The sequence below is a fragment of the Equus caballus genome, chromosome 9 (genome assembly GCF_041296265.1).
Source record: "Equus caballus isolate H_3958 breed thoroughbred chromosome 9, TB-T2T, whole genome shotgun sequence".
Lineage (NCBI taxonomy): Eukaryota > Metazoa > Chordata > Mammalia > Perissodactyla > Equidae > Equus > Equus caballus.
In genome coordinates, this window is record NC_091692.1 from 30,086,494 (window position 1) to 30,101,212 (window position 14,719).

Here is a 14,719-nt window from a genome sequence, read left to right on the forward strand (position 1 = left end):
AAATGTTAGTATGACATTTAGTATGTGTTTTGTATTCATAATTCCATTTTCTACTTTTTTTTAAGTGAAAAAGAGATCTTGATTTATATATGGGAACTTTAATTTAATTTGACGGTACCCATTCTTATGTGAAATATCGGCTTTAAAATTTCATATAAAGGAGTATTTATCATCTTAAACAAATTCATCCTTTTTCTTTTCTATTGTGCTGAACCATAGTTAGTATGACCTATTTTTTCCCTTACTCTGCCCTTTCTACTTTGAGTCCCTTACTGTCTCTTTATATATTTTTTCTTTTTTCTTCCTAGTTTCTTTATATTTCCTTCTGTCCTTTTGAATATTTGCATAGGAGTCTTCTGAGTGTGTCCATATATGTGATTGGCAGATGAAATGAATGGTTTCTTTGCATTGAAGCCTGAGTCACAGGAGACAAGACAGTTCTTTCTATTACTTTCTCTACTCTCTGCTGGAGCAACCAGAATTTATGGAGTTGTGAAATGAGGAATTGCCTGCTAGATCAATTACTTCCCCACTCCTGAGGGATAACAAGTCATCAATGCAGGAGCACTGTGGACATTAGGTGAATCCAGAGGAAGAGTCTAGTGGGTAGTAAAGAGACCAGATTCTAATGAAACTAAACTAAAAGGATTCTTTATGTAAGGCAAATGGGGTTGAAAAAATAGGAATGCAGTTTAATTTATTCTCTATTGAAATTTTCTTTTGATAGGTTACAGTCACTTATTCTTGACAATTCTTTTTGCCTGTGTTTAGATGACTACATCGCTATTGGAGCTGATGAGGAAGAATTAGGATCTCAAATTGAGGAAGATATCCTTTGTGTGTATATTCAGAATTGTTTTAAGTAATCTGCTAGAGTAATTATAAATTTTTCTTCATTTACAGAAATTTTTATTTTTATTCTTCAGTTCCCATCTTGATGATTGTTTTGATGGAAAAGGAGAAGGCCATCTATGTCATTTAATTCTTGTTTTCCTGTCATTCAAAAGTAAATTAATGGGGCCGGCCCCTTGGCCCAGTGGTTAAGTTTGTGTGCTCCGTGTTGGCAGCCCAGGGTTTTGCTGGTTTGGATCCTGGGCATGGACATGGCTCTGCTCATCAGGCCACGTTGAGGCGGCATCCCACATGTCACAACTAGAAGGACCCACAACTAAAATATACAACTATGTACTGGGGGCTTTGGGGAGAAAAAGCAGAAAAAGAAAAGTAAATTGATAATATTTTTATTTTTCTGCCTTGCAAATTAGGAATGTAGCATCTCAACTGAAGTTGTCCAGAAGCATGGAAAACACACACACACTAGTAAATGTGAAGTAAAGTTTCCCATTTGGGGGGAACTCAGCAAAGCATACACAATCCTTTGCGCTCATTATCCTGGAGGGAACTGTGTTTATGCTGGGCACCACGGAGAGGCCTCCAGGAGAGGGGTGTTGCACGTGGGTGTGAGGAGCAGGGAACATCTAGGTATGGGGAGCATTGTGATGGTGGGACTGTCCTGGTTGAGGAAATGGCGTTGCTCCTCTAGGCATCAGCCTCTGCTGTGGCCTGTTCTGTTGAGATGAAGAACCTGCTAAACTTCTTGCTGAGCTGAAGGAGGAAAAGAACCTTCAGGGCTACCATAATGGTCTCTTCTCAGAAGTGCCCCCGGGGAACTCTGCAGTCATTGAGACTTTAGGATCTTTGGTAGAATTCAGTTTGGGGCAAGTTAAAGCTTGTATAAATTCAAGCTCTTTTTCAAAAGTTTTCTCACTCAGCTTGAGTAACTGAATTATTTTTTGAAACCCTTTTAATTTGTGTGCTGCTGGCATTAAACATTAAGAAGAAAGCATTAGTCATCCATAGCCTAAAAGTAGGGTCACTATTATTTGCCAATTACAGATCAAGGAGTCACGTCGAAACAATGCTTTATTGTTAACTTAATCTAAATTGGAAGCAGTTTTTGTGAACTGCTTAGAAATTTCAGGAATTCTTATTTTGGTAGAAAAGGAAAAAAATGATCTTACCTTTATAATTTAACCTTTTTTCCTTAATGGCCTAGTACCTATATATCAAGAAATAAGGAATACAGACATGAAATACAAAAATAGAGTACGAAGTAGGATATCAAATCTTAAGGATGCAAAGAATCCAAATTTAAGGAAAAATGTGCTCTGTGGGAATATTCCTCCTGACTTATTTGCTAGGATGACGGCAGAGGTGAGTATATCTAAATATAACATTTCCATGATGTTATTCCATGATGTCAAGTGTAAAGTCTGTTTAAATCATAAAGTACTATATAAATACTACGTATATAATATATTGTTATTAGCTATTGTGATATATGTACTCTTTACTAGACAAATTTACTTAAGGTGATTGAATCTATTGGCATCCATAGTTTGTCCCTTCCACAGCTGTACCGTGATCTTTTGGTGATTGCCTTAAATCGTTTGTGAAAGCGAAACTGTTCTTAGTTGTCATGGATTTGTGTAGGCTCAGAGTTGCATCTCTAATTGCAAACAGACCTTGTAACCTTTAAGCTCTTTTCTTGATTAAACCCTATAAAATTGGTCACATCTTATTGGCTATACCTTAAACTTATATAGGGAATGATTGGGAAAATGAAATTCATAGCTGGCTATTTGTAGACATAGCTGTTCATAGATAATAGCTGTAGTGTGTCTGTAGTCTGTTTTATTAAGCATCTAAGATAGAGCATTTGTCTTTCTATATGGCTAAGAAAAATTGCTGTATTTTTAGAACTCATTCTTTTAAAAGAAAACTTTTACAAACTAGAGAACATAGTGTGATGGTATCCCATATAGCCATCATCCAAGCTTCAAGTATTTTCAAGAATTTGTCACTCTTTTCATCTATCCCTTTATTCTTTTTCCTTCTTCTCCCCTGAATTATTTTCAAGCAAATCTCAGACATTATATCCCCTTACCTCTACATTCTTGAGAGGTGTCTTTCAAAATGAGAGATTTTTGTTATGTAATTGTCATCACCGTGTCCAACAAAGCCAACAATAATTCCTTGGTATTATCTAATACCTAGTTCATACTCGTATTTTCCAGATTATACATTTACTTTGTATCAGGATCCAAAGTCTGCACATTACCCTTAGGTCAGTGTCTTAAGGTAGTGTCTATATATGTTTAAATCTAAAGCAGTATCTTCTCCTACCCTTGCTCCCCCTCCCTGATTTTCTTCATGACCTTGACCTGTTGAAGAAACCAGTTTATTTCTACTGTATCCCACACTATGAACTGTTTGTTTCTTCCTCATGATGTTATTTAACTTCTGTCCCCTCTAATTTCTGTAAACCAGAAGCTGGTTCAATAGGCTTGATTACATGCAAGTTCAACTTATTTTTCTGTATAAGTACTTCATAAGTGGTGCTTTTTGCTTCATATTGCATCACGTCAGAAAACACGTAATGTCCTCTTGCTCTACTCTTAGCATGCTGAGATGGATCAGTGGGTTTGGGTATCGACTGTCTGATTCCTCCATTGTAAAGTTCTCTGTCAACCTTCATCTTATGTGTTCATCCACTGATGATCCTTGCCTGGATTGCTTATTTTATGAGGAGTTACAAAGTAGTGATTTATAAAATTCTGTCATTCCTTTCACATTTATTAGCTAGATTTCTTTGATAAAGAAGCAATAAATCCTTATAAACTTGGGCTCGTGATTACCCTGTTGGTTTAGATAGGAAAGGCAGGGAAGATGTATAATTCTCTCCCTTTACTTAATAGTTATCAGAATGAGGGGTTGGTGCCCTAGTTATTGCCAGTGCTGGCTTTTGTTGCCGTTTCTGCATGTGTGTGCTCTCCTTTTTTAAGTATCATCTTGGACTTGAGACTTTTTATTTATCCAGTGGGGATTGGTTCTTTACAGTAATTTTTTTGATGGGTAAAGAAATTGTCCTATATTTGGCCAGTGGGAACTTCTTCATGTTAGCTCCTCTGTCCATTTGACTTGACTCAACTACAGTAGTCTTTGGTAGCTTCATGCTTTCTGGCACCAGAAGATGACCCTGGCTTATCCTGTGCATTTCCTGACTTAAAACTGGAACCAGACATTCCTCCAAAGTCCTTGTTTTCTTTTTTAGGGAGGATAATAGTAGAGACCACAATCTAGATACTAGAGGTACTCATTGCTACAGGATTACATTGTTTATAAGCCTTTAAACAGTAATTAAATTTTCACATACAAACTTAAGTATTTGAAGAAATTTTAAAAGGAAGCAAATTTTTATGAATCCTTTGAGGGAAAATGTTAATTTTTCACTTTAAAACTTTAAAAATTGATTTTGGTTCTATTATTATTATGCTAACTGAACATAAAAAGCATTCAGGATATATATATATATATATATATATATATATAGAAGATGCCTGTAACTGAGTGATGTTGCTACCTCTCTAACAGGAAATGGCTAGTGATGAGCTCAAAGAGATGCGGAAAAACTTGACCAAAGAAGCCATCAGAGAGCATCAGATGGCCAAGACAGGTGGAACCCAGACTGACTTATTCACATGTGGCAAATGTAAAAAGAAGAATTGTACTTACACACAGGTTTGTGATATTTATAGATTCTTATTTTCATATTAAGAGTGCTTGCAACCCCTGTTTAAAGGCAAGTAGTAAAATTACCAATACACTTTGATATTTTTCAAGAGGAAATGTGATCTCTTAAAAGTGTAAGAATGCTTTCTCAATACTAACAGATTCTAATTAATTGAAAAAAAGTTGATATATTTAAATCCTTTCATGGAAATTGTTACTATGAAAACTATATAAATTAAATAAAATTTATAAAATATTATAGAATTTAATAAAATGGCCATGGGCTTTCTTTAAGAATTAATAAGCGGTTGATTGTTGGTTTGTATGTAAACAGGCTGTAATTTTTAGTTGTTAGGATTTTATAATTTAAGGAAAGTTCTTTGCTTTCCTTCTCATGGAGTGTGGGTACTTTTAGCTTAACTGGTTTCCAGATACTTAGTCCTTTTTTGCAACATATTGGTGACTTTTATATTCATGTATACTGTGACTAACCTTTTTGTTCTTGAATAGCTGGAAAGAGCCACATTATACTTAGTTTGTGTGTCCATATGTGAAAATTTTTTTTTAGCACTGTCATTAATTTCATTTTCCAAATAGGTTTTTTGTGCTACGTCTATAATCTGCTAAACTCAAAATTTTCCTCTTAAAGAATAACTTACTGTTATGTTTCAGGTTAATAGGAAGATTTAGAGAATTGAATTTTCTGACAGAAAATTAAGCACTTAAAAAAATAACATTACTAACCTCTGTGTAAAAAAGTTGTAGAAAGAAACCTTTCCTTTTTTTTTCTTCTAGAAGGTACTATGTTCTCAAGGTTAAAAATTCAAAAGGTACAAAGCATAATGAGTAGAAAGTTTTCCTCCCTCTTTTGCTTGCAGCTTCCTGGTTCCCTCTCCTTGAAGGTAAACCAGGATTACTAGTTTATTATGTGGCTTTCTAAAGTTTTATGCATATACATACAAATGTGAAAATATTTTTGTTTTTCTGTTTTCTAAACACATGTGGTAGCATATTATGTAAGCTTCTGCCTCTTTTTTATTTTCTAAAGGTGCATAACACTATTTCCAGATATACTTTAACTAATGTCCTTTACCTTTTTGAAGTCTTTCATTTAGTCAGTCATATTTCTGATATTTAAGTATTTTATTTTGTAAAAGTATTACTACTGATAGTTACTAAAATATTGTGTCAGTATATGAAAGTGGTCTTAGAAAATTCTGAGTTTGAATTGCTCTGTTTTCTTTTAATCAGGTAGAAAAATCTCAGCAATAAAAATTCTCTCTTCAAGATGCCACAGTAGAAAGTATTAAGTATAAATAGAAAGATTTTTAAAAGTCAAAGCTTCTTTAAAACATACAAAGTAGAGGTGATATATTTACATAATCAGATTATAAACAGCTACAATAAAAAAGTCATTTAACAGAAAAAACCTAGTTTAGAGATGAAGTCAGTATCATTTTCTTAGAGTCCAAAAATTCTGTCTTTAGTTAGAAAACTTCCAAAGTTGTTGGCAAAACAACAGATATAAAAGATTTAAGTGTGACTCTTGGATAACATGTAACCACCAGGAGATCAAAATTTTTTCCAGAAAGCAAAAGTTTCCGTTTACTTTTAGGGTACTAGATAGCAATATTAAGTATATGTAAAATATTTCAGAAGGATTTTTGAAACTTTTTTTCTGACGGCCTTGAATAAGCAGAATGCTGCTGTTTTGAGAATGTCTCAGATGGTTCTTTATCTTCCTTTGTGCTTTTGAATTGAAAGTCATGTTGATAGTTTATGGGAAACATGAAATTTCTGATTTTTGAAGTGGTAATGTACTGGGGGTTTCATCATCTCATATTAAAATTAAATGTACCTTGTTCAAAATGCAGTATTGTTAGTATTTAGGTTCTTCGTTCATCCTCCTTTTCTCCTCCATAACTTAAGAATAAGTTTTAACTTTAATAATGCATTGTCATCTTCATCAGAAATTTTAAAGAAATAACGTATCTTTGAGACCTTAAAAAATCATATTAGCTTATTAATTTGTTTCTGCTGAGTTCTCTTTTATTTTTAAATTTTTAGTGGTGGTATAATACACATAACCTAAAATTTACCACCTTAACCATTTTTTTTTTTTAAGATTGGCACCTGAGCTAACAACTGTTGCCAATCTTTTTTTTTTTTTTCCTGCTTTTAACGTTTATACCCCCCGTACATAGTTGTATATTTTAGTTGTGGGTCCTTCTAGTTGTGGCATGTGGGACGCCACCTCAGCGTGGCCTGACTAGCGGTGCCGTGTACGTGCCCTGGATCTGAACCACCGAAACCCCAGGCTGCCGAAGCGGAGCCTGTGAACTTAACCACTCGGCCACGGGGCCAGCCCCAACCTTAACCATTTTTAAGTATATGGTTCAACAGTAGTACATTTATCATGTTGTGCCAATCTCCAGAATTCGTTTTCTCTTGTAAAACTTAAAAACTCTACCCATTAAACAGTAACTCCCCATTCTCCTTTCCCCCCAGCTCCTGGCAACCACCAGTCTCAGAATTTGACTGCTCTAGGTCGTCAAATGGATAAATGGAGTTACACAGTGTTTGTGTGTTGGTCTCTGGTTTATTTGTCAGCATGGTGTTCATAAAGGTTCATCCATATTGTAGCATGTGTCAGAATCTCCTTCCATTTTAAGGCTGAATAATAATCCATTGTGTGTATATACCACATTTTATTTATCCATTTATCTGTTGATGGACATTGAGTTGATTCTACCTTTGGGCTATTGTGAATAATGCTGCTGTGATCTTGGGTGTACAAATACCTCTTTGAGACCCTGCTTTCAGTTCTTTTGGGTATATACTTAGAAGTGGGATTGCTGGATCATATGGCCATATTAACTTTTTAAAAGCAATATAAAGTACCTACTTGTAGAAAATCTAGAAAATACAGAAAAATAATGGACATGAAATTTAAAATCACCCATTAATCTGCCACCAGAGAGAACAGTGATTGATGTTTTCGTGCCTGTGGTATTTTGTGGATTTTTTTCTAAATTGAGTTGCAGCTAAATACTGTAGGTTGTTTTATATTCTTCTTTTCACTTAGCTACTATAATGTAAGCATTTTCCTTTAGTTGTTTTAAAAAAACCCAAATCTTTGTAAGCATCTTACTAGCTCTATAATATTCCATCAAATGGATGTACTCTAACTTATTTCATTATTTCCCTGTTGGATATTTTAAGTTGTTTTCAGTGTTTATGCTATTATAGTTACACTCTTCAAACATGTACACAGCTATCCCCCGCCCAACCTTATTGAGGAATAATTGACAAATACAATTGTATATATTTAAAGTACATGAGATGATTTGATCTACATATTCATTGGGGAACGATTACCTAGATCAAGATAATTAACACATCTATCACCTCACATAGTTCGCTTTTTTTTGTTTTGTGGTGAGAATGCTTAAGATCTACTCTAAACTGTAGTTACCATGCTGTATGTTAGATCCTCAGAACTTATTCTTATCACTGCAAGTTTGTACCCTTTGATCTACATCTCCCCATTTCCCCCTTCCCCCAGCCCCTGGCAACCACCATTCTATTCTCTGAAATCAGCTATTTTTTTTTAGATGACACATATAAGTGATATCGAATAGTATTTGTCTTTCTCTGTTTGGTGTACTTCATTTGGCATAATGCCCTCCAGGTTCATCTATGTTGTCTCAAATGGCAGAATTTCCTTCTTTTTCCATTGTGTATATATAGCACTTCTTTTTATCCATTCATTCATTGAAGGACATTTAGATTGTTTCCATATCTGAGCTGTTCTGAATAATGCTGCAGTAAACATGGGAGTGCAGATATCTCTTTGAGATAATGATTTTGTTTCTTTTGTATATATATCCAGGAGTGCGATTGCCAGATTATATGGTAGTTTAATTTTTAACTTTTTGAGGAACTGCCATACTATTTTCCATAATGGCTGTATAAATTTGCATTCCCACCAACAGTGTACCCTTTTCTCTACATCCTTACTAACACTTATCTCTTATCTTTTTGATGATAGCCATTCTAACAGGTGTGAGGTGATATTTCCTTGCAGTTTTAATTTATATTTCCCTGTTGACTAGTGATGTTGAACTATACACAGATCTTTGTGCTTCTAATTACCATCCTAGAATAGATCAGATATCAAGTTCCTGGGTCACAGAGAATGGATATTTAAGGCTCTTACCTTGTTGCTCCTAACTTTTAGAAAGGTTATGGAAGGTTTTATTTGTTAGAATGAAATATTTGTAATTTTTACATCTTTACTAATTATTAAGAAAAAATTGACTTTAACATTTCTGTCCTTAGTGATGATATTTTCATATTTATTAGTCATTTATCAAAAATGTAATGTGTGACTTTAGATGATTTTCCCACTTATCTGGGATAAATTGAACATGAGAAGACAAACCAAGGAAGGACTTAGAAAAAGGAAGTTTGGAAATGTGTGTTCTTTTGGCATGATTTAGTTTATTTGAACTTGTTTCAGGCTCTTATACATTTTGTTGTGGTACTATTGTGGTTATTATATATCTTCATGTAGAATGTTCTTGTGTAGGTTGGACTTGTATTATAAAAAGTAATATTTTTCATTTGATTTTGCTGCAGGTGCAAACTCGTAGTGCTGATGAACCAATGACGACATTTGTTGTCTGCAATGAATGTGGAAATCGATGGAAGGTATGGTGCCTTCTTAGAATCACATTGTACCCATTTATAATAGAGTAATTTCTTCAGTCTTTTCATAAGTCTGCCTGATATATAAATAGGTACATATGCTCACAGTGTCCAGTACTATGGAAGTTCATGACTAACCATTTGTAATGGAATATACTATTTTGTGTCCTATTAGAAATAAAGAATGTTAGCTTAATCTTCCCACCTTTATATTGTTTTGGTACAGGAATAACAGGATTCAATCTTAAATGTCTGATTACTGTATCATAGTCCTGTATATACTATATTCATTCAGTTGCTTATACTCTTTGCTTCCAGAAAATTTGTACGTGTGTATTACTTGTCTTCATGGATTTTGATTTTGGAAGAATTACTTCACCTTGTTGAAATCCAGACCAATGCTTTTAGTATTTATTTTAGGAATTAAAGATGAGTACTGTCAAGGTTTGGTAGGCTTTTTACTCAGCCTTCATATTGCCTGTGTACTATTGGATTAGCCCCACACAGGCAAGTTTATGTTATTTAAATGATTCATTCTTGAGTGATATTTATGAGCCACAGAAATATAATTTAAAATTGGGAGAAGAATTACACATCAGTCCTAAGACCATTTTTATTGTTAATAGCAATGGGGATGTTGGGAGTGTGGGGTTGGAGAGGCTTACGTGGTAGGAAGGTAGTCTTTGGAGCCAAACAGGTTTTGAACTCCTTTGCCTCTTACCATTACTAAACTGTAATTTTCTTATGTATTAAATGTAAATGATTGTATTACATATTGTGATGAGGAGTAGAGATAATATATTTAAAGTGCCTGATAATTGTTGGTGTTCCAAAAATGCTGGCTATTTTTATTAGTTTTTGTGAAGTTTGTGCAAGATTCTTTTTTTTTTTTCCGATTAGCCTAGAGCTAACTTGTCTTCTTCTTTTCCCTAACGGCCCCCAGCACATAGTTGTATATTCTAGTTCCAGGTTCTTCTAGTTCTGCTATGTGGGATGCCACCTCTACATGGCTTGATGAGCTGTGCTGGATCCACGCCCAGATTCCAAGCTGGCAAAACCCTGGGCTGCCAAAGTGGAGTGCACGAACTTAACCACTTGGCCATGGGACCAGCCCCAAGATTCTCTTTTTTTAAAGTTATAAAGTTATTTTGAATTATTCACATAGGTTAAAGCATTTTCTGAAAATTGGAAGTGAATTAAAAACTAAACAGTGGGGAAATATCCTTCACAAACATGGTATGGCACTTTGGCCCCAGATATACTATTTTAGGGGTTGAGGCCAGTACCCATTTTATTATATACAAAGATTTAATTCTGGGCTGGGAAGGTTACTGGTATTGAGAGTGTCTTCATGGTTTCAAGTAGTGTCTTCTATCTTGACTGGGCAGAAGTTGTTTACATTGGTCTGAGAGAGGACGTTCACTTTTTTTTTCAATCCTGTTGAGCAAGTCTAGCTTTTCTAGATAGCTCTCTTAGATTGTTTTGCACAATGGATTATCATCATCATTATCATTATTATTGGGTATATTGCAGTTTGTTTTGTATGCAGGCAGTTTGCAGCGTAAGTTCTGACATAGTACCTATTGGATTTAAGAAAGTTCTGGGACTGTACCTATTGGATCCAGTAGTACCTATTGGATTTAAGAAGTTCTGGGGCTGGCCTGGTGGTGTAGTGGTTAAGCTTGCATGCTCTTTTGGTGGCCTGGAGTTCACAGGTTCGGATCTGGGGTGTGGACCTGCAAACCACTCATCAAGCCATGCTGTGGTGGCATACCATGTATAAAAAGTAGAGGAAGATTGGCAAAGATGTTAGCTCAGGGCCAATCTTCCTCACCGAAAAAAAGTTCAATTTAATGTGGAAAGCTGATGCCTAGGGCAGCTTATAGTAGAAGTTCAAATTTGGAATTTTTTAACGTAGAAACATTAAGAGAAGTACTTAATAAAAAAAGTTTTATACTATTTCTTTAGTTATATATTTCTACTAATTCTAAGTTGGAAAAGTCACTTAAGATAGGTGACTACTCATGTCTGAAACTGTGGCATCTGTTTTAAAAATGCCTCTTTAGCAATATAAGATGTATGCTGTGTTAAGTGGGGGAGGGGCACCTCATTGTCTGTATTCAAAAGTCTCACAAAGTATTTCTTCTTTTTTGACAGTTCTGTTGAGTTGGAAGAATTGGCAAAATGTCTGGACCATTAAGAAAATGCATTTTGTAATTAGCTTTAAAACTAGGCCAAGCAAATAGTTTTCCTGCAAATCAGATTTTTAAAGTAACATACATCCCTTGGGTTGGTCTTTGTTTTTGACGTAGCATCCCTTCCTTAAATGCCTTCTGTAGTTTCGGATCAGTAGGGAGATCACGTAATAAATGTATGGTATCTGTTTGAAAACATTTTATTTTCATTTTTATAAGTATGTTAATATTAAACTTTTATCAATTAAACTTCTGGCAATTTATTTTTACCTCTTTTTTTCTTCTTAAAATGTACCTTAATTTTTTTTTGCAGTCTGAAACATACACAGGAGAAATGTTATTTTTCTCAGTTAATATGTAATTAGAAAATACATTTTTTCCCATATTGGCATGTACCTACAAACATTAAAGGAGGAGAAGAGGTAATATAAGTTTATCAAATGTGATGTGTATTCAGATAATACTCGACCAGCTTATCTAAATTGTACATAATATTTGAACTAGCATATGAAATTGATTTTAATTATGATGTTCACAAGTCTGGGATAATTAGATACTATTTTGCATTTGTAACTAACCGTGATCATTTCTTGTGATTTCTTGTATATGTTTATTATTTGTTCTTAGTAGGTTTTACTTTTGGAAACATGACAACTTTATTGAAATGAGTTTGGTTTTGTTGGTTATTTACCTGTCTGACTTTGTAGTGTATTTTAGTTTTGCAGAACACTGTTGTAGTTTAGTAGGCGTCTCATAAATCCCAGCACAGGCAAAGAATGAAAGCTTCCAACCATTTTTTTCCCCTCATAGGAAGACATACTGGGAAGAACACGTTAGTGCTTTAGTACAGAGTAGTTTTTGTAAATGGTTCATGACTTGATTTTGATTTGGAAATCTGTACTGACCAAGGATTAAGTTTAAGGATTATGTAAACCATTACAGCTGTGGTCTTTCCATATGGAGGTTGATAGAAAATATTTTTGCCCTGAATCTGATTTGCTGACTTTTTCTGTTACGCAATGAGTGAGGTTGCTGAACCACCTGAATATATGAGCTATAATGCAGTTTGTTTTACAATACAGATCTTACAATTGTGCTTTACTTTTGTTTATGTACCATTTGTTCTGTTAGGAATAAGAAAAAATGGTTTTCACATAGGTTCGTTAGGGTGCCCTTGCTCTAGCACATCTTAAAGGCCACTGTTACAAAGTCCACATTTTTTCACGCTAAATCTATATTCTATCAAACACCTATAGAAAGACCTCAGTACATGCTTTGCACTCCCCTTTGCCCCCTTTTTCTCATTTCTTATTGCAAATCAATTTGATGTAATACAGAAAACAAGATACAGAGGTCCATGTTAAGAACCTGTATGTAAGAACTGGCCCACTGGTACCATCCCATCTTTACTTTGTCAGCTCACAAATTAACCTTTTATCATTTAAGAGAAATAAGGTGCAGTTTTGAAAGAGTGAGTTTAAAAAGAATAAAATTAAAATAGTCCCACTTTTAAATTAAGTGATCCATTTTAAAATTTGTAATTCAATAAAGTTTCTTGTTATTAAACATGTATCACATTTTGTCATTTTATTTAGACATTGAAGCTTGCTTTACCTTTTGTTTACAAAAGGTCCCCTCTCCCAACTACTAAGGTGTTTTTAAAGTACAGTTTTAACTAAGTGATGCCTGCCTGGTTTTAAGTAAAAACTGGTATTGAGCACTGGTACAGAGCATGTTTCTCTTCTCTTTTCCTGGACCCCTGGTGAGGGAGGAAGGAGTGGTTCTGAGCAGAGCACATGAGCGCATCCCGTGTGTGCATGTAATGTAATATGAAAGACCAAATAGTCTTATTATTGAAAAATGCTAGTCAGTTATAGCATAACTGGAAGTAAATGTTACCAAGGGTAATATTTGATAATATTTATTTCCAGGACAAAGTAACTGTGTTAAATGAACATACAGAGGGATTAAGTTAGACACATTAGTGGCAATTTTGAAAAACCATCCTGGGAAAGCAGAAAATAACCACCTTGGTTTTCTTGCTCACCTGAAAGATGATGAACATTGGTTTATAAGTTTTGGTAAGCGATGGCAAAAGTTCTGAAATATTTATGTACACCCAAACATCGAAATCTGTATATCCCTTACAAATGGAAGAATGTTTAAAGTATTAACAAGACAGCAAAAGAAATAACAGGCTATATTTGAATTTTTATGGGTGCACAATGATTGTCCTTACAGGTCATAGTGTAATTTGGTGATTTGAATTGAATTTACTTTTCAAATAAAAACTACAGTTAAAGTGTTGTGATTTAAAGAGTTTTAATCAACAGTTACTCCCCCTCTACCACACACGCTTTTAGCTGTAAAAAATCAGCCATTCATGAAGAATTGAATATCCTACTGTGAAATGTGAGTAATCACTGACATAAAAACCACATGTTTCTATCAGTTTCAAAAAAAAAAAATAAGTACCAACATTGAAGATGCTACCTCACAGTAAATAGGACACAGTTACTGACAAGTTCCTAGGTAGTAATGAAAGAATTATGTTGAAGAAAACTTAAGGAAATTGAAGTCAGTCAAAAGTAAGAGAGAAGAGTATTGGAAAAATCTCATCTTGTGTCTATACTAGATATCCAGTAGCTGTAACTTAGTAAAGATAGAGTTGGTGAGTTTTTATGGAAAACTTGTTCACTGCTGTATCTTTAGCATCTAGAAGAATGCTTGTCGCGTAGTAGGTGCTCTCATGAAATAGTTTCTCTTGGTTATGTTTGTGGCAGTGCATTGCATTTCTTGACTGTTTGGGAGCTGAGATGGAAAGAATGTTCCACAGGGTGAGGACTTGTGGAAGTAGGATAGGTAACCACTAGTTGGCAACGTTTTAGACTCCAACTTTAAAGGAAGAAATGTAATGAGCTAGAGTCTTGGGAGATCTCTTTTGGTACTTTAATTCTGCAAAATGATGCAACAGTTTTATTATTAATTGAAATTTTCAAATCGACCTGTGTAATCTTGTATTTGTTTATCCAACTGGTGGATGGAAAATGAAAGCACAGACGACTACCTCAAATGACTTCTGATTCCTCTCTGTGGGTGCTATAAAAAGACAGCCAATTATTTTTTTTTCCATAATGGCCATGATTGCGAAGACATTGCAGATAAACAACATTTCATATGTGATATGCCATACAATCTGGTTAAATTAGCCCAAGTGTTTCCATAATTGGAAGACTGAGCTG

At 34.5% G+C, this 14,719-nt stretch overlaps 1 protein-coding gene across 4 annotated transcripts in view; it reads left to right on the forward strand.

Annotated features, from left to right (window-relative positions):
- Positions 1–13,049, forward strand: part of TCEA1 (transcription elongation factor A1) — a 47,327-nt gene extending 34,278 nt beyond the window's left edge. For all 4 annotated transcript variants that reach the window (XM_023648614.2, XM_023648615.2, XM_070222243.1 and 1 more), the window contains 5 exons: positions 772–828; positions 2,060–2,214; positions 4,435–4,581; positions 9,214–9,285; positions 11,440–13,049. In XM_023648614.2, the coding sequence (XP_023504382.1) occupies positions 772–828; positions 2,060–2,214; positions 4,435–4,581; positions 9,214–9,285; positions 11,440–11,448 (440 nt within the window). In that variant the 3' untranslated portion in view covers positions 11,449–13,049. The remainder of the gene's footprint in view (positions 1–771; positions 829–2,059; positions 2,215–4,434; positions 4,582–9,213; positions 9,286–11,439) is intronic.
- The last annotated feature ends 1,670 nt before the right edge of the window (positions 13,050–14,719 follow it).